At 45.1% G+C, this 20,739-nt stretch overlaps 1 protein-coding gene across 16 annotated transcripts in view; it reads left to right on the forward strand.

Annotated features, from left to right (window-relative positions):
- Positions 1-1,778, forward strand: part of SHLD2 (shieldin complex subunit 2) — a 134,057-nt gene extending 132,279 nt beyond the window's left edge. For all 16 annotated transcript variants that reach the window (XM_079793097.1, XM_079793104.1, XM_079793102.1 and 13 more), the window contains one exon: positions 1,167-1,778. In XM_079793097.1, the coding sequence (XP_079649223.1) occupies positions 1,167-1,351 (185 nt within the window). In that variant the 3' untranslated portion in view covers positions 1,352-1,778. The remainder of the gene's footprint in view (positions 1-1,166) is intronic.
- The last annotated feature ends 18,961 nt before the right edge of the window (positions 1,779-20,739 follow it).

The following is a 20,739-nucleotide window of genomic DNA, read 5'->3' on the forward strand; positions in this document are numbered from 1 at the left end:
CAACCTGGGCATGTGCCCTGAAAAGGAATCAAACCTCAACCTCCTGGTTCTATGTTGATACTCAACCACTGAGCCACACTGGCCGGGCCCTTGTAAATTATTCTTCATTTCAGTTAGTGTATTCTTCAATTCTGACTGGTTGTTTTTTATGGTTTCCATTTCCTTTTTTATGCTTTTGAAGTTCTAAGTTCAACCACTTTTTCCCTAAGTTCCTTGAGCATCCTTATAACCATTGTTTTGAACTCTGCATCTGGTGGTTTGCTTCGCTCCCTTTTGTTTAATTATTTTTGTGGAGTTTTGTTCTTTCATTTGGAATATGTTTCTTCATCTCCTCATTTGGCAGCCTCCCTGTGTTTGTTTCTGTGTATCAGGTAGAGCTGCTGTGTCTCCTGGGCTTGGTAAATGGGCCTAATGTAGTAGGTGTTCTGTAGGGTCCAGTGGCACAGCCTCCCCGATCACCAAGTTGGGCACTCCAGGTGCACTCCCCTTTTGGGCTGTGAACACCCTCCTGTGGTAGTTGAGCCTTGATTGCTGTTGGCATGGCAATGGGAGGGATTTACCTCCTGGCCAACTGGCTGCAAGCACTGGCTGCTACCTTGTGGAGGATCAGCTGTGCAAGGGCACACCCTATAGAGCAGGACTTACTTCACCAGGGCTCTGGTGTCTGTTGAGTCCCCACCTGGGGTTTGTCACTTTTGGAGGTGGTTGTGTGGTACTTCAATGTGGTCTGAAGCTGTCTACTGGGTGAGCTGGCTCTGAGGCCCTCCAGGAGGTGGAGGCCAAGTTCCACTGCTGGCTACATTCTGCCCAGGGCCACCCAGCATGAGCTCCAAAGCAATCTGCAGGTGCTACTTGTGCTGGGCTTGGAGGTGCCTAGGAGAAGTCAAGTTACGAAACTTTGGTTTCAGGCTGAATTTAAGAAAACATTAATCTCTTCTAGTGTCAGTTTGAACAGCGTGCTATCTATGCCCTCTCTCCATGACCAGCAGGAGTCAGTGTCACCATTCTAGCATACCTTCAACAAGCTGTGACTAGAAAGTGAAGGGAGAGCAAGAGAAATTTGCCGTAGGACTGGGACTGAGAGCCAGGGGGAAGAGTGAGCCTGCAGTGCGTGTTTCTGCCTGTGGGACGGGACCCTGAGGGGTGCGTGCTTCTGTTCTCCGCAGCCCCGCCCTCCGAGGTCACCTACGGCTTGGTCGCAGCAGACGTGCTCCACTCCTTGTTGGCAGCCTGCGGGGCGCCTTGTGTCCTGAGGGTGCAGAGCCTCTTTGTGTTGGAGGAAAACAGCTACCCGCTGCAACAGGACCTCTCCCTGCTGGACTTCTCGCCTGCCTGGGGAGCATGCTCCTAGCCCTCCCTGAGGCCAGTGGAGACCACGGCACTTCAAGGAGACCACGGAAAGGATTTGTTTCCAGCCCAATGAATGACAGGGCTTTTGCTTGGGATTTTTAAATACACAGGTGTGGGCAAAGTAGGTTTACAGTTGTTCATATGAAAAATAATACAATAATTAATAAGTCCTATATAATAAAACTATTTCCTGGGGGGATTGGGCTTAAGGTGGCAGGTGGACTTCCCCTGAAGGGTCCCGGACTGTGAGAGGATGCAGGCCGGGCTGAGGGACCTCCCCAAGTGCATGAATTTTGTGCACCGGGCCTCTAGTAATATTATAAGAACACACTTTCACATGCAACTGTAACCCTATTTTTGCTCACCTTGTATTTTATTAAGAGCTAAATAAAGAGTTAAATATGTAAAATAAAACATTTTTTCTAAGAAAATTTTGTTGGGATTTTTGTTTTTATGTTTTCCTCACTTGTTTCTAGGGCAGCGGTTTTCAACCTTTTTCATCTCATGGCACTCATAAACACTAATTACTAAAATTTTTGCTGATCTGACAAAAAAAATAGGTATAATTTGATTCATTCACACCAGACAACTATTATGTTGGCTCTTGTCATTTTTGTTTGACAGTCTAAGGGAAAAGAGGGCAGGGCCCTTGGCTAAATAGTTGGATGCTGCATGTTTTAAAAATTCTTGCAGCACACTGGGTGAAAATCGCTGTTCTAGAGAAATTATCTAGCAATAAATGTTTTAAATAAATTATCTAGCAAATCCAATGTTTTCCTGGGAATTAAAGGTTCACTCTACAGTCCTTGCCACAGTCTGGGTGCTGGGCAAAGTACTGGGGATGCAGGTGTAACACTTCCTAAGGAACTCTTTTCTGCTCTATTCCCAAACTCTAGTTTTCTGTATTCCTCTTTAGTAAACTATCGCCATGAGATGATTTCCTTAATCATAACTACACGTAATAATGGGCTAGTTTGAATAAGCCCATGTTTAGACAAGTTCAAGATGAACATGTCTTTTTATGAAGAAGAATTGAAAATTTTACAGAAGGAGGAAGCGCCACATTGTTAGTTGGGATTTGAGTGCCTTACTGAACTGACTTACCAACAAACATTTAGCTATTTATGTTCTCATTGTGTTTGTCGAAGAAGCTCATATAAAATGGTAATCACCAGTGAGGAAATACGGAGTGGCACTTAACTTATAAATATGGATGGAGTATGTTGTGACTTAATGGATTAATAATATTGCTTGAAAACAACTAAAAACAACTTGATGAAATTAACAAGTTTATTTTACTATGTGTTTTGTTAAATTCCTATAGTTCATTGAAATTATTTTCTCTAATTCAGGTTTTCTCCCCATTTTTAAAAAAACTTTGATTCTCCCCAAAATAATATACAAAAATGTGTATGGGACAGTGCAGACAGAAGTCCATTTTTCAGTGGAGAGGGGTCCATGCCTTTCAATAAATCCTCAGAGGCATCTTTGACAAAAAAAAAAAAAGGTTAGAAACTTTCTGAGTTAATTTGGGGGAAAGATAAAGAGAATAGACCAAAGGATTTCTGAGGTTTTATCTAGCACCTATAAGGTGGGTAGAGAGCTGTCCTGCCCTGGCCAGGCTGACTCAGTGATGAGTGTCGGCCTGCAGACTGAAGGGTCCTATTTTTTATCTAGAGATACTAGAATTCAAACAAAATACTGGGCTCCTCTGGGTAATTCATCTAACAGATGGTTAAACTCGAGCCTGGAGCTGATATCCTCTAATTAATGCTCTTTCAACCATAACCACAGCAGAAGTGAATCAGAGTTTTGATGTAGAATCTGTCCAATCGTATAAGCCCACCAAGAGAGCTGTTCTCTTAAGTTTTCCCTTCTCTACTTCGTCCCCAAGACATGGCCTAATCCCTACATCTACCAAAACATAAACTCCTGCAATTGATGGCTCTTCACATGCTATTGGGAAGAAGCCTTTGAGCTATTTCAGGTGAGACAAAGAACACCATGTTGCATCAATGTCTTTACAGACTTTGGCATATATTTAATGGGTTAATATATTTTCCCAAACCCTGAAGGCTATTTCTTCCTGTCCTGAGGAATCAGATCTATCTCCAGAGACTATTTAATTGGGATCAGCAGAGCTTCAGCTTTTAGCTGTATTCCTTACCTGAGATGAACAAGAGAGTGTACTTAACCTATTTCATACATTTTCATAAAACTCGGTTGGATAGCCTAAGAGTGTCTGTGAAGTTAGTGGTTCTACATATGGCAATTCCATGGGAGGCATTTTAGGTAAACCTCATTCTTCATCTCTCAATAGTTCAGCTGAGAGGGACAGCTCTCCCAGCCTAGAGGCATTCATCTTTCTCCCCACTAGTGAGAGCTGTGCTAAGTTTCCTTTTGCATCTTGGATTTTTTTTTTTGCGGGGGGGGGGGGGGGGTGGTTCTTATCTTAAGTGGGATGACAAAGTTAACACATGTTGCCCCTGCGGACAGTTGCTGAGAGAATACATGTGTCAGGCACTGGTACTACGAGGGCACATAAGAAGGCCTGCTTTCAGTGAGTTCACAGGCTGGTGGAGATACGTTTAAACAAAATAATAATAGTGCTGGGATTAAATCTGTGTGGAAAAGACAAAGGAGGTAATAGAATAAGTTTATTAGAACTCTTGCAAGTGATAAAAAACCAACTCACACTAGCTTGAGCAAAATATGGAAGATACTGTTTCATATAACTGAGTGTAGCACTAGCTTAAAGCACAGTTGAATCCATTGGCTTAAATTATGTCATCTGGCTACCCCAACCCCTAATTCTTTCCTTCCCTCTATTTCTCCCTGTTTCTTTCATTGCCCTGTTCTCTCCCCATCCTGTGTTTCTTTTTCCTCCTTTCCTGACCTTTCTCTCCATCTTTCCCTCTTTTCTCTATCTTTCCTACCTATGCTCATAGATAAAAGATGACTGTAGGAAGCCCCAAACTTTCCTCTGTTCAGAAAGAGAGACTCTTTGCTAGTGTCACATAGCAAATCTCATGGGAGGACTCTTAGGGCATCTGCTTAGTTTACCTGCCCTCCCCCTGTGACCAGGCGTGGGTGGGACCCTGGGACTGACAGGGCTAAACCCATATAGGATGCAAGGAGCCCATCATTGATGAAAGGGGAGCCTGAGCCCAAGCCAGGCACATATCTATGGCAATGGAAGATGCAGGAAGGCTTCATAGAGGAAATATTTAACCTGCAATAAAAAATATTGTCAATGCCCTAGCTGGTTTGACTCAGTGGATAGAGTGTTGGCCTGTGGACTGAAGGGTCCCAGGTTCAATTCTGGTCAAGGGCACATGCCTGGGCTGCGGGGGCGAGGGGGGGAGGGCATGCAGGAGGTATCCAATTAATGATTCTCTCTCATCATTGATGTTTCTATCTCTCCCTCTTCCTTCCTCTCTGAAATCAATAAAAATATATTTAAAAAATATTGTCACCACAAAAACAGAGTGATCAGCATACAACAGTGTAGCATATCTGGGAAAATGGAATATCTCAAATAGGGCTTGTTAGGGTCACCGCAAGAGGAACGCACGAGGCCAAAAGGGTTAAAGAATTATGAATTTATTAAGTCATCTGGAAAACCAGATGGGCTGAGCCCCAAAATGGGACAGGGAGTCCGAGATTTTAAAGGACTCTAGGCGGAGAATTCTCTAGGTGAGTTCGAGGGAAAGATAATGGTCTTAGCCAGTGGAATGTGGTCTAAGCAAAAGGGAATGTCGGTTGTGAAGTGGTCTAAAGGTCAGTTCCCAGGGGAGGGAGTATCCATTCAATTATTTGATCAGACTTAACATTCCAACTTTTTTGTTTTATGTAATAGGGACAAAGGTCATATCTTCCATAGTTACTTCCTGAGGGGGCGATGTTGTGATCACAGGGGGATGGACTTGGATTGTAGTGGGCTGGAACACTGTATAGATTCCTCCTGGTTGGAGCGAGGAGTCGCAGCAGCATGATTTGCCCAAGAGACTGGTTCGAAAGTGGTCCTGTTGAGTGACTTGGGAGGTAAAAGCTGGTCCTGAGGTTGCCACAGTGTCACTTGTCTTGTTTTGCTGCTTTACTGGGCCTGGGGCTGAAATACAACTGAGGCCTAGATGTTATCTTTAGGGAGGAATAGGTCAGGGGTTTGAGCTGCCTAACCTGGTGGACATAATCTGTTTTATAAATTTTAGTATTTCTGGGGCAAAAGCTATAACAATAAGAATTATGACAAATGTTCTGGTGAAAGGAAAGAGACATGAGTTTGGAGGGTTGTAGTCCAATATACCAAAATGAGGCTTATTCTCTTAGTTTCATTTGTCCTTGGTTTAGGAAGATGGGATTTACTAGATGGCTGCAGACTGCTTGACATCTGGATTTTCTAGATGGTTGCAAACTGCTGTTTTACTATCTCAGTTTCCCTATTCTGCTTGTCCTGGCTTACTGGCCTATGTCATTTATATAACTTCCTTTTAATATTTCTCCATACAAACCAATAACTTTCACAAAGCTTCTTACAACTTTCACAAACATTCTTACAACTTTCATTCACTTTCTTTTTCCTTCAAAATGCATGTCCATGCCTCATGCCTTCTAATATCAACTCTTAGAAACATTAATATTCCAATGAGAACCAAAAAGTAAACAGCCAGCATTTCTTAAATTGACATTTATGAACACACTTTAAACACACTCTTACTTTCAAGAAAACATACCTTTAACCTTTTGCACTCGGATGTCAAGTGTGACGGTTATTGAATGTATCAATAATTTGAAATATAAAAAATCCAAATAAATAAGTTTGCATGAAAAGAAACTCCAGTTTTTTATTCTACTGCCGCGCTTTGTAAAATCTGGGGTATTTAAAAAATTAAATCCCGAGTAGAATAAAGGAATCGAGAAAAAAGCAAGCGAGTGCAAAGGGTTAACCAAGTACAAGACATTACATTAACAGTTCCAAATCTACTTTATAGATTTTCTGTAACAAAAGCTAAAATCAGGTGAGCTTAAAATTTGTTGAAATATTTAGATGTTTATCATTTAACCCAGCAATGCTCCAAAGCTTTTAAGTTGCCAAAGAAGACTTTGGGAACTTATGTATAGACATATGAGGCTGGAGGAAAGGCAGAGGGGTAACGGGGAGCAGGCCCTACAGCCTGTTCTAGGACTGCAGTTCCCGGGCCTCCAGCTACTTGGATTTAAAACTGCCACGTTTTCCTTAGTGATAACATGCTAAGGTTTGGGTGATAATGAGGTCAGCTTCTGATAGTAGCAGAACTGTTAAGAAAGTGCAGTTTTTCAGTAAAGAAAGTTGTTCTTTTGGAAGCAGGGGAGGGGTGAAAAGGCACTGAGGTGAGGAGTTTTTAGAGCATTAGGGGTGAGAATGTGGCTTTGGGATCTAAAGGCTCAGTGAGGGGTCCCTTCCTTGAGTCACAGAGGGGCTTTGCAAGAAGACTAAAGTTGGGAACCCAGAGGCCAAAGTACACAGTGAGCCTGAGAAGGGAGAGCATTTGTTATTTAGAGGAGGGGGCAGTCATGGAGGAGATAAGGCATCTAGAGTCTAAGGAATGACTTGGCTCTGTGGGGTGAGAGTGAAACCGAGGTAGATGACTGTGGTTTGGGACAACTGGGCTTTATGAGGGGATGTGAAGTAATCCTGGTCAGGCACTGAGGTAGAATGAGAAAAGAGTGGATAAAGGGGGTGTCTAGTGAGATGCAGCAGAGAGGTGAGGTGGCTAATGGCTGTGAGACTAATCCATCAACCCCCATAATAGAGACTGAGGAGGACACAAGGGAGGGCAGAATAAGTGGCCCCAGGGTCAATTAAAAAGGAGATGGGCTTACCTGCCACCACAATCGTTACCAGAGGCTCTGCCCTGGTGATGTAAGTCTGTGGGGCCCTGTCAGGGCCTGGGTAGCTTCAGGCTTCAGTGGTCAGTCCCAGGAGGTCTGGGAACTACAAACCGGATCCAGAGTGTGTCCTTGCTGGACTGGCTGAGGTCTGACCCAGAGGGGCCAGACTACAGTCTGATTTTCAGTGGCTTTTCCTCTTGCACCTTGGGCAGGGCCCAGGTGGGGGTCTCAGGTTTGGGAAAAACTTGGCCCAGTGTCCTTGCTTGTTGCATTTGAAGCATGGGCCCAGAGGAGGCTTAGTCCCTGACTTACCCTTAGTTAGAGGACCAGCACTTTGGTTGGGCTTCGTGAGAGTGGTGGCTAGGAGCTGGAAGGCCTCCTTCTGGGCTTCAGCCTTGGCCTAGTCACCTTTGTTTTTGGATTTGGGTCTCCTTGTCTCTATTATTAAAGACCTTAAAGGCCAGATTAACATGGTCTGTTTGAGGGGTTTGTGGACCTGTGTCTGTTTTTCGAAGTTTGTGGTGTATGTTGGGAGCTGATTGGGGTATAAAGTGGGTGTTCAGAAGAAGAGTTATCTCTGGGGTTATGGGGTCCTTTTTGAGTCTGGCAATGAGGCAGGTGATTATATGGCTACGGAGCCGGTGCCCTGGAGAATTAGCCTGATAGTCCCATCTCAGGTCAGTTTGGGGAACCATGTCAGTGCCAATTGAGTTGGCCGTTGCATCCTGTCTATGGAGGGCATCAGCATGGACCTGAGCTGCTAGCCAGATGTGCTCCTTCACCTCTAGGGTTAGAGAGAAGGACAGGAGGACATTGATGTCATGCCAGATCAGGTCATAGGACTGGGTGAGGCACTCAAATTCCTTAGTAAAGGTGGTGGGGTCAGTGGGGAAAAACCTGAGACACTTCTCAATCTGTGTGAGGTCGGACATGAAAAATGGGATGTGTACTTGGACAATACCCTTTGTTCTGGCCACCTCTTGGAGGGGAAGGATGGGGGCCGGAGGCTGGGCTATCTGGGAACAAGTAAGAGCGAGTCTTGGTAAGGAGATTGAGGGGGTGGACAAAGAGGTGGATAATGAAGACGGGGGGTGGGCAGTCAGAGGAGGGACATAAGGAGGTGAGTTCTGGGGACCCAGAGGGGAATGGAGAATCGAATGATAGGAAGGGTCAAAGAGAGGGTCTGAGGGACCTGATGGGTTGGGAAAGGATGGATCAGAATCCTCGGGGTGGAAAGATTCAGGGTTGGCAGAAGGGGCTTTGAGTGGAAAAGTAGGATTTGCTAAGTAGAGCAAGTTTGGCAGAGAGAGGGATAATTGCAGAGTGTAAAGAAGGCCTGGATGTAGGGGCTCTTTGACCACTTCCCATTGTGGTGACAGAAATTGTCTAAGTCCCAGAGAATGTTAAAATCTCAGCTCCGTGTGACTAATTCACGTTGTGGATAGGGTGCTTTGCCTGGACCTCTGTGGAAAGGCTGAGTGTGTTAAGATTTTGGAGGAGACATCCCAGTGGAGTGTTTTTTGGGGGATGAGAATGAAAAAAAATTCCCTGTGGTGTAAATTAGGAAGAGGAGGTAAGCAACAAAGGAAGACCTGGGGAGCAAGACTAGAGGGAGGGCATCCCCGCCATCTAGTCAGGATCTGGAGAGAGGAGGACAGTCTAATCCATGTGGCGGGCTTCCCCTGCAACACGGAAGACTGTGAGACCTGGTCCCAGGGCTGAAGCCAGACTGGAGAGGATTTCTGGCCTAGTGCTAGGTCCTTTGTCTGCGATGGCAAATCAGAAATCCGGGGGCCGGGAGGGGGGATCTAATTGTCACTTATCGGAGATGAAATGAGCCGGTGCTGAGTGCAGGTCAGCAATGGGAAGGAGAGGTCCCCGATCTGGTGTTCTCCTCAGCTGGTTTGGGAGGGTCCTTAAGGGAGGGAGGCAATCGTGTCACCTGAGTAGGAATCAGAGGTAAGCCCAGCTCGAGCTGCTGCTGCCTACTGCTCTCCGAGTAGTAAACTGGGGGTGACTGAAGCTGGGGCAATGGCTCCCCATCCCGTGGAATCCTCCTGGGTTTTGGCACCAAATGTTAGGGTCACCGCAGGAGGAACACATGAGGCCAAAAGGGGTAAAGAATTATGAATTTACTAGACGCCCGATGCACGAAGATTTGTGCAGAATGGGCCTTCCTTACCCTGGCTGCCGGCACAGCCTTTGCTCCGGCCCGGAGCCACCTTTCCGCCTTCCCACGCTGCCCAAAGGCCCGGAGCGGCTGGGGTTGTGCGAAACACCTGCGTCCCGCCCCCGGCCGCTGGGTGCCTGTGTATGCAAATTAACCCACCACCTTTGTTGGGTTAATTTGCATGCTCACTCCTGATTGGCTGGTGGGCGTCTCGAAGGTATGGTCAATTTGCATCTTTCTCTTTTATTAGTGTGGATTAGGTCATCTGGGAAACCAGATGGGCTGAGCCTCAAAATGGTGCCAGCCTCCAGGGGCAGGGAGTCCGAGATTTTAAAGAACTCTAGGCGGGCTTTTTCAGGGCGGAGAATTCTCTGGGCAGGTCCAGAGGGGAAAGATAATGGTCTTAGTAAGTGGAATGTGGTCTTAGCCAGTGGAATGTGGTCTAAGCAAAAGGGAATGTTGGTTGTGAAGTGGTCTAAAGGTTAGCTCCCAGGGGAGAGGATATTTATTCAATTATTTGATCAGACCTAACAGGGCTGAAAAAATTAATAACCCTCCCCCACAAATGAACAGGGGAGACATAAGACACTGCAACAAAGACAATACATTTCTGAAGAAACCTTAACTCCCAAAGCAATGGAGGTTTTACTACAGGTTCAATTAAGTATGTGAAAACATGCTGATTTGTGCCAAGTAATGAATTACGTTTTTTAGCCATACCAATTCTTTGCCATAAACTGGAACACTGCTGCTGGAATCTCCAGCCGGTTCTACCAGATTCCAAATAGAGTCACAGTGCAGTTCAGGCTCTGAAATAAGGGCTGCTATTAACATGAATCTGGAAATTGAATCTAAAGACATCAGTGAAAAGTTTACATATCACTTCCTGTCCTAATATTCACATTCATGGGGTTTGAAGCCAATCAGAAGAGGGCTTTTATTCCTTATGCTGTCCTGCAAGAGTGGATAAACAGTTCTACAAACCTGGGATAGGATGGCCTTTTCATAGTGCTTCTACATTGTCACCATCCCCGGAACTCTCCTCGATGCTGTGATCCACGCCCTCAGCTGTTGAGGACTAGTCTTGCATTCCTGTAGGCAAATGGATTCTTCAAAGAGAGTAGGATGCCTGACTTGAGCTGGGCCAATCAGACTTTTTCTTCCTGGAACTAAAAAAATTAAGATTTATATACAGTGAGACACACACATCTGAGGTGTATAATTTGCTGAGTTTTGGCAAATGTACTAGTATATACATTTATGTAACCAATATGCCAATCAAGATAGGAACATTTTCATCATTTGAAAAATTTCCTTCATCTCCATTTCCAGTCAATCCCCACCACGATAGGCAGCCACTGTTCTGATTTCTATCATCATAGATTAGTTTTAATTGTCCTTGAACTTGATATAAATGAAATCATACAGGTTCTATTTCTTTGTGACTTGCTGTTTTCACATAATGTTTTTGAAATTCATCCAAAAATTTTATGTGACTCAGTAGTTCATTCTTTTTATTGCTGAGTGTTATATCAATGTATGAATATATTACATTATCTATTTTCCTAGTAAAGGACATTTGGGTTGTTTCCAGTTTTTGGCTATTATGAACACCTGCTTTACAAGTCTCATGGACATATGTTTTCATTTTGGAGGGCAAATACTTAGGATTGAGATTGCTGGTTGCTAAGGTAGGTGCAGATTTAATTTTATAAGAAAACTAGAAGCCGGTGCACGAAATCTGCCTGCTGGACCTCCCTCTCACAGTCCGGGACCCCTCGCTCCTTACCATCCGCCTGCAGTGGAGGCAACAGAGGCTCCCACCACCGCCACTGCACTCACCAGCTCTGAGCCTGGCTTCTGGTTGAGTGGCGCTCCCCCTGTGGGAGCCCACTGACCACCAGGGGGCAGCTCCTGCATTGAGGATCTTCCCCTTGGTGGTCAGTGCACATCACAGTGACGGATCATTTCACTGTTTGGTTGATTTGCATATTAGGGTTTTATTATATAGGATGGCAAACAGTGCTCCAAAGTTGTACAGTTTTACACACTCACATGTGTGAGGTGGCAGGTGTCCTACACCCTGGCCAGCATTTGGAGGTGCCATTGCTTTGCTGTAGCCATCGTCCTGGGTGTGAAGTGGTTTTAGCTTGCGTTTCCCTGATGATTAATGACTTTGAGCCCCTTTCATGTGCTTATTCACCAGCTGCACATCTTCACCTTGAAAGTGTCTGCCAGTCATTTGCACATTTATTTTATTAGGTTGCTTGTCTTTTTTTTTTTTTTTTTTTTTTACTGGTCAGAACTGTGTTGTAGTTAAAGTCAGATGTGTATACCAATAATATTTTTTAATTGTCTGTTCAGCATTAGAAATACCTTAATAAAAAACATATAATTGTGGAGAAAAGAAAATGGCGGCGGAATAGACAGACAGGTCCCGAGCCTTGTCCTGGAGCAGAAAGAAGGAACAGCTGAGGGTCGCACAGGGAGTATTTGTTGGTGAGTTAAAGGACAGCTAAACTCCAGGAGAAGGTGGGGGATTGTTGGATGGGGTTCCCCTGACCAGGCAGCCCCCACTGCAGCTGGGTTCCCTCTCAGGGCGACTGGCTCAGACATGGAAACCGTGCCATCTTGAAGGGGAAAGTGGATCTTATCGGAAGCTTGAAAAGTTGCAACTGCGGCGACCACTGAACAGCTGTGAGCCCCAGAACACCGATCCCCAATTGGCGCAAACATGCAGTTTCAGAAGAGGTCTAACTCCACCATGGAAAGGAGAGAGAAAACTACATAACCAGACATCCAGAGAAGAGACCATGGGGAGACAAAGAAATAGCCTGCATATGAAAGAAAAGAAGGCATCACCAGAAAAGGAAGTAAACAAAATAGAGACTAACAACATGTCAGAGAAAGAATTCAGAGAAATGGTCATAAGGTGGCTGAAAAGAATGGAAGACAAATTCGACAATATGAGTAAGAACAAAGAGGAAATGAAGAAGAACCAAGAAGAAATGAAAAATGACATCGCTGCTGTAAAGTATTCAATAGAAAGCATCAAGAGTAGACTAGAAGAAGCAGAGGACCGCATCAGTGACCTAGAGGACAAGATGGGAAAAAATACCCAATTAGAGCAGCTTCTAGGAAAAAAAAATTAAAAAGCAAGAGAAAAGCCTAAGGGAACTGTGGGACAACACGAAACAAAACAACATCCGCATAATAGGGGTTCCAGAAGGAGAGGAAACTGAGCAAGGAATAGAAAACCTGTTTGAAGAAATAATGACAGAAAACTTCCCTGATATAGGGAAGAAAAAACTCACACAATCCAAGAAGCTCACAGAGTCCCAAGCAAAATGAACCACAAAAGACCGACGCCAAGGCACATTATAATTAAACTGGCAAACACTAATGACAAAGTAAGAATCTTAAAAGCGGCCAGAGAGAGACAGAAAGTTACATACAAAGGAACCCCCATCAAACTAGCAACTGATTTCTCAACAGAAACTCATCAGGCCAGAAGGGAATGGAATGAAATATACAAAGTCATGCAAAGGAAGGGTCTGAATCCAAGAATACTGTACCCAGCAAGGCTATCAATCAAAATTGAAGGTGAAATCAGGAGCTTCACAGACAAAAAAGGGCTAAGGGAATTTATCACCACCAAACCAGCAATGCAAGAAATGTTAAAGGGTCTGCTGTAAAAAAGAATATAGGAAGCGAAGAAGGAGCACAGGGGTAAAGAATAAGAATGGCGACAAATAAGTACCTATCAATAATAACTTTAAATGAAAATGGATTAAATGCCCCAATCAAAAGACACAGGGTAATGGATTGGATAAGAAAACAACACCCATATATCTGCTGTCTACAAGAAACCCACCTCAGAAAAAAAGATGCACACAGACTGAGGGTGACGGGATAGAAAAAGGTTTTCCAGGTGAATGGAAATGAAAAAAAAAAAATTGTAGCATGAAGTCTTAAATAAATTAAAATGTCACTATTTTGAATGACTAGAATATGTACCCAGAAAAATAATCCCAGGAAACCAACCAAAAATATATTGGTAATACATTAATCACATATAACACAAATTAATGACAAATTTACAAATTTAAAATTAGTAATATGACAATATTACTATATACCAATAATATATATATACAGTTCTAAATTTAATAAATAATCCTTGCAGACAAACAAAAACATTAAAAGCTTTATTTACTGCCCGGCTGGTGTGGCTCAGTGATTGAGCATTGACCTATAAACCAACAGGTCATGGTTCAATTTCCAGTCAGGGCACATGCCCAGGTTACAGGCTTGATCCCCAATAAGGGGCAAGCTGATCAATAATGTTTCTTTCCCACAATATTTCTATCTCTTTATCCCTCCCCTTCCTCTCTCTCTAAAAATCGATAAAAACATTTTTTTTTAAAAAAAGCTTTATTTACTCATATGATTTTAAACTGTGAAGAAAATAAAATGAGCTAGGAATCAATGAAACATTATATGTGTTTTTACCAATTGCAAAGATTTGATATGCAGAGTTAGTTCAATATTAACCAAAGTCCCTGAAGGATGGCATATAGAAGTAGATAAATTGATTTAAAAATGAATTGAGAATAATAAAAAGGAACGCGAATATCCTAAAAACCATTGAATTGTACACTTTATGTGGGCAAATTGTATGGTATGTGAATTATATCTCAGTAAAACTGTTAAAAAAGAATAAACAGAAAATGTTTTTTAAAGTTAAAATTTAAAAAATAAGGTAAGCAAAGCTGGAAAATAAAACACATGGTTTTGTTTTGATAGTATATTAAGTGAAAAATCATATTAGAAAACCATGTAAAGTATTTCCTTTTTGTAAAGACAAACATTAAATCAATGGATAATGCTTAACAAATTTTAACAATGTTTATCCTAAGGTGCCATCAACCGCAGTACACCTTATTTAATGATGAAGTGGGGGAAAATTTCTGAGAACAGAAATCAGACAAGGATATCCACTGTTATTACTTATATCCAGTATTTTTCTGGTGTTCCTAGCCAGAGTAATAAAGTAACAAAGCAAAAAATTGAAATAAAAAATATTAGGATAGGAACTAAAATATAAAACAGTGATTGTGTATATTGAAAACTCAAAAGAATATAGAGATGAATTATTAGAATTAGGTTAGCATGATTGTCATATGTAAGGTCAATATAGGAAAACTATGTATATCAACTAGAGTTTAAAAATAAAAAAAATTAGCCCCACCATTGTGGTTCAGTGGTTAAGCATCATCTCATGTACCAAGAGGTCATGGGTTTGATTTCTGGTCAGGGCACATGCCCGGGTTATGGGCTCGATCCCCAGTAGGCATGAAGGAGACAGCCAATTGGTGTTACTCTCTCTCCTTGATGTTTCTTTCTTTTTAAAAAATATATTGTTATTGATTTCAGAGAGGAAGGGAGAGAGATAGAAACATCACTGATGTTTCTTAAAAATAGTATAGGGAATCATCTTTATGATCTCAAGGTATGGAAAACTTACATACAACACTAATATAAAAGACTGGAGGCCTGGTGCATGAAATTTGTCCCTCAGCCCGGCCTGCAACCTCTCCAATCTGGGACCCCTCAGGGGATCAGGCCTAAACTGGCAGTCGGACATCCCCTTCACAATCTGGGACTGCTCGCTCCTAACCATGCGCCTGCCTGCCTGCCTGATTGCCCCTAACTGCTTATACCTGCAAGCCTGATTGCCCCCTAACTGCTCCCCTGCCGACCTGATTGCACCTAACTGCTCCCTTGCCAGCCCGATCGCCCCCAACTACCCTCCCCTGTAGGCCTGGTTGCCCCCAACTGCCCTCCCCTGCTGGCCCAATCACCCTCAACTGCCCTCCCCTGCTGGCCTGATTGCCCACAACTGCCCTCCCTTGCCAGCCATCGTGTGGTGGCCATCTTGTGGCAACCATCTTGTGATAACGTCATGGCAGCCATCTTGTGATAATGTCATGGCAGCCATCTTGTGACGACATAGCGCGAGGGCGTTGTGTGATGCCACCTAGGCTTTTATTATATAGGATTGCTTCATTTGACTAGTTAAAATAAAAACTTTTGTTTATCAAAAGAAAGCCATAAAATGGGAGGAAATCAATAAAAAATATATATTAAAAATCTATATATAAAAGAACCAGGGTCCATAACGTCCAAAACAACCAAAGGCTCATCCGAACACCAGAAGTCAGTCCTGCAGTGAGTGCTAGGTTGCTGTGGCGACCCAGCACTGACTGCTGCTGGTGCTGGTGTGGCCACCCAGCACTGACTGCCGAGGGGGCTGCGGATCAGACCTAGAGAGAGGCCTGAAGAGAAAGACAGGGTCTGATCTGCAGCCTCCATGGCAGCTGTTGATCAGCCATTGCCTCTCTCTTTCTCTTTGGGCTTTGCCAGCAGCCGTGCCTTTGTTTCTTTCCGGGGCCTTCGTGGGGGCTGCTGATCAGCCCTGCCTCTCTGATCAGGCCCGGAGATGCTGACTGGCATGGAAACTGACCAATCAGAACCAAATCTGGGTGAACTGTGAGGAGCCAATGGCTGCCTAGGAGGTGGAGCTTTTGATGCTGACTGGCATAGAAACCGACCAATCAGAACCAAATTGGCCAGCAGGGAGGGCAGTTGAGGGCAACCAGGCTGGCAGGGGAGGGCAGTTGGGGGCAAGATCAGGCCAGCAGGGGAGGGCAGTTAGGGGCGATCAGGCAGGCAGAGGCAGTAGGGGGCAAGATCAGGCTGGCAGGGGAGGGCAGTTAGGGGCAATCAGGCAGGCAGGCAGAGGCAGTTAGGGGCGATCAGGCAGGCAGGCAGGTGAGCGGTTAGGAGCCAGTGGTCCCAGATTGCGAGAGGGATGTCCAACTGCCTGTGGAATCAGGCCTAAACTGGCAGTTGGACATGCCCCAAGGGGTCCCCGATTGGAGAGGGTGCAGGCTAGGCTGAGGGAACCCCCCCTCCGTACACGAATTTTGTGCACTGGGCCACTTATCCTATATAATAAAAGGGTAATATGCAAATTGACCATCACTCCAACACACAAGATGGCTGCCCCCATGTGGACACATGATGGCCGCCACAAGATGGCCAGCAGGGGGAGGGCAGTTGTGGGCAATCAGGCCTGCAGGGTAGGGCAGTTGAGGGGGACCAGGCCTGCAGGGGAGGCCAGTTGGAGGTGACCATGCCGGCAGGGGAGGACAGTTAGGGGTGACCAGACTGGCAGGGGAGGGCAGTTAGGGGTGACCAGGCCTGCAGGGGAGGGCAGTTGGGGGGAACCAGGCCAGCAGGGGAGGGCAGTTGGGGATACCAGGCCTGCAGGGGAGGGTAGTTGGGTGTGACCAGGCCTGCAGGGGAGGACAGTAGTGGGGGGGGACCCAGGCCTGCAGGGGAGGGCAGTTGGCGGGGGGGGGACCAGGTTTGCAAGGGAGGGCAGTTGGTGGGACCCAGGCCTGCAGGGGAGGGCAGTTGGAGGCGACCATGCCGGCAGGGGAGGACAGTTAGGGGCAACCAGACTGGCAGGGGAGGGCAGTTGTGGGGGACCAGGCCAGCAGGACCTCATTAGCCATGAGGGCAGTGCACATCAAGTCTCTCTCAGACACTGCTGGTGAGGATGAGAATTAGTACATCAACCTTGGAGAACAGTATGGCTTTACCTACTAAATGGGAAGATATGCAAAACCCTATGACCCAACAACTCCATTTCCAGTTTTATTATCCCCCGCCCAAGTGTATGATGAATCTCAAAACATCATGTGAAGGAAGCCACACACAAAAAATGCTTGCTTTCTGATTCCCTACATAAACTTTAAACCAAACCAAACCAAACAACCTACAGCGTTTAAGGCTGAATGGTTAGGCGGTAAAAGCAAAGAAGTTATTGCCATAAGACCAGGTTAACGGTTATTTTGATGGGGAGGGAGAGGTAGTGTTTGGGAGGGGCACAGGGCCCGATTCTGGGAAGGTTTACCAGTTATCAGTTAACTCCAAATCCACCCTTCCCTGTGCTCTCCTTCGCTGAGTACGATGCTAAACAGTAGAGGGCGCTAGAGACACATTAGCTGCACAGAAGTCACGCTGCAGGCGTGAGGACACGGAACCGGCCTGTCAATCCTATCCCCGTGGCCCTCCTGACAGGACAGGACGCGCTGCTGGGGCAGGTGTACACAGGTGCTCCCATGCCCTCAGATCATCCGCCTCTTGGAGGTTTGTCTTATCAAGTTTGTCAATCAACAAACTGATAAAAAACATATTTTCAAAATCAAAAGTCCAAAAGGAATCAAATCTGGTCACTTACGGGATTATACTTTCTCATCAGTGGAGATAAACAGATAATTTACACAGACAGAAGAAAGGGAGAGGGGAAAGAAAGGAGGGAGACCTGGCAGGAGGAGGGAGAGAGGAAAAGGGGGAAGAGGGAGGGAGAAAGGGGAGGAGGGGAGAGGAAAGGCGTGGAGGGAGGAAGTGGGAAGTGCATGCCTCACTAGCAACTAAAGGGTGCACAGAGGCTTCCCTATAGGCGGACACAGACCCCGGCTGGGGGTGGCTGCATGCCTGCCGGTCTTGGCTGAAGTGTGTCTGGCAGTATGTGATGATGACACCTTTCTGGACACTGGAATCTGGTGCCAGTTGCAGCCTCGCCACTTCCTCGCTCCAGGGCCCTGCAAAGGGCAGCCCTTCCCAGACCTCCTGTCCTTTATTTCTAAATGTGGGAAGCTGCGCAGGGTTACCCAACGCCTTAAAAGACCTAGTACAGTTCCTAGTTCTTTCTCCCCAACCCGATGGCCATTTCACTTTGAGAGACATAGCTCTTGAAATACGTAATGAGGAGTGGGAGAGTGATTTGGGCAAATAATTCCATATTTTAACATTAGGGAAAGACATAACAGGCTGTCTTTTAATGTAAAATCATCACACTAAATCCAATGAAAGAATATATCCTTTATGTTGAAAGGGTCAGGTTTATGGAATGTAGTCAGCAGACTACTTCATCCTTTTTGTCCAGTGACCCATTCAAACCTGCTCGGCAGGTAGCTTCTCCCTGCTCTGTATACAAAGTCCAGGGCAAGCCCCTGGCTGCTTTGATCACTCTTAGATAACAATAAATTTCCCTGGTAACGTCCAGCTACAAAACAGGCTGTATATCTAGCACTTAAAATGCCCAGTCTCTTGCCCTGGCTGGTTTGGCTCAGTGGATAGAGTGTCAGCCTGCGGACTGAAGGGTCCCAGGTTTGATTCCAGTCAAGGGCTCAATCCCCAGTGGGGGGTGTGTCGGAGGTTCTTTCTCATCATTGATGTTCCTATCTCTCTCCCTCTCCCTTCTTCTCTGAAACCAATAAAAAAATCAAAATAAAAAAAGCCTAGTCTCATGTAGTAGTCTAAATTTCCAGCTTCCTTTAAAGTTTAAGTTCCCCTTTGCTTCTCCCTCCCTCTGGCTTGTGCCCATGTGAGGCACAGCAGGAGAGGGGAGAGCAGCAGCTTTCTCACTGCTCTGATTTGTGCTTCCAGTCCTTCCCTGACTTGCTAACAGGGGTTTCTGATCACCCTGGCAGGGCAGGGAGAGGGATGGAAAGGGAGCAGCCCGAGGGAGGGAGAGGTTCTGCATGACTAGCACTACAGTGAGGAGCGGAGTACTCCTGTGGGTTCTACGTGACTAGCACTACAGTGAGGAGCGGAGTACTCCTGTGGGTTCTACGTGACTAGCACTACAGTGAGGAGCGGAGTACTCCTGTGGGTTCTACGTGACTAGCACTACAGTGAGGAGCGGAGTACTCCTGTGGGTTCTACGTGACTAGCACTACAGTGAGGAGCGGAGTACTCCTGTGGGTTCTACATGACTAGTACTACAGTGAGGAGCGGAGTACTCCTGTGGGTTCTTCAGGACCTCCGTCTGTGTGGACCCCTTACCTCAGGATCCCAGGACTCAGGTTGGCTCCAGAGTGTGGGTTGGCACACAGCACTGCCCCGTCCTCTTTAAAGGTCTTTATTAAGTTTCTGAAAATGGAAGTCTGGCACTTATATTTTCCAGACACTTTTACAAAGAGGGCTCCAGATGGAGTCTGACACATGTAAACTAGAAAACAGGAAGAAGGTAAAAAATTATTCTTTTCTTCCTTTGACATTTATGATAGCAGGATGCTTGAGGTTCTTACAGTAATTTGGGCAAAGAATTCCACAATAAAAAAAAAAAAAAACACAAACCACCCATAGTTGGTGAATGGCTGTGCAAAACCCGGGGTTTCATCACTATGGGATAACAACTTTGCAGCACGCAGTAGCTCTGAGGCACCGCAGCAGCTACATAGCAGTGAGGTCTCTTTGAAGACTGCAGAGCCAGGCACAGGCCCCTGGAATTCCATCTCTAGGGAACATCAATATGGAACATTGAATTATCACCCCAATTCTTCACCCCTCCATGTAGCTCCATTGCCAGGCAGCTTTCCAATTCCTCTCACAAAAAGGCATAGTTTATCTCCCTATTCCTTGATTTTGAACTTGGCCACATGACTTGCTTCAGCCAGTGGAATATTAGGTGATATAACACAAGCAGAGGGGAAAGCATGTGTTTGCCCTTCTTCTGCCTTCACCACGGAAAGCACTTCCCCTGGGTATCTGTTTCCCTGTCAGCCTTTGCTCAGAATCAAGAAACATGGAGCAGGCTTGCATGAGGGCCTGAGCCCGGCCAGACCCACAGCTCAAAGTTGATTTGCCTGGCCTAATCAACCCACATTCAGCTGACCCATAGATGTATGAGAAATAAATGTTCATTTTGGTAGAACTTTGAAATGTTGTGATTGTTTGTTATGCATCATTATTGCAAAAATAGCTAATTGATACAAGCAACTTTTCATTTTTTACTTCACCAGCCTTCCCAAGAATTATGTAATCAAAGTCCCTCTATAAAATCACTATTTGCTAAGAATTCTTTTTCTGGGAAAGGAATTCTGAGAAAATATATATATTTTTAAAAAATATATTTTATTGATTTTTCACAGAGAGGAAGGGAGAGGGATAGAGAGCTAGAAACATCGATGAGAGAGAAACATCGACCAGCTGCCTCCTGCACACCCCCCACCAGGGATGTGCCCGCAACCAATGTAGATGCCCTTGACCGGAATCGAACCCGGGACCTTTCAGTCCGCAGACCGACGCTCTATCCACTGAGCCAAACCGGTTTTGGCAAATATTTTTTTTTTCTTTGCTTGAGGCAGACTAATGTTCATGCCAAGAACAAGTAGATAAGGTGAATAAAATACAGAAAACCTCTTTTTAAGTTATTGGAGAGCTGCCAAGTTGACAAGCATTTGATGGGTCATGATTTTAGAAGGAAAACA

The sequence above is a fragment of the Cnephaeus nilssonii genome, assembly GCF_951640355.1.
Source record: "Cnephaeus nilssonii genome assembly, chromosome: 16".
Classification (NCBI taxonomy): Eukaryota; Metazoa; Chordata; class Mammalia; order Chiroptera; family Vespertilionidae; genus Cnephaeus; species Cnephaeus nilssonii.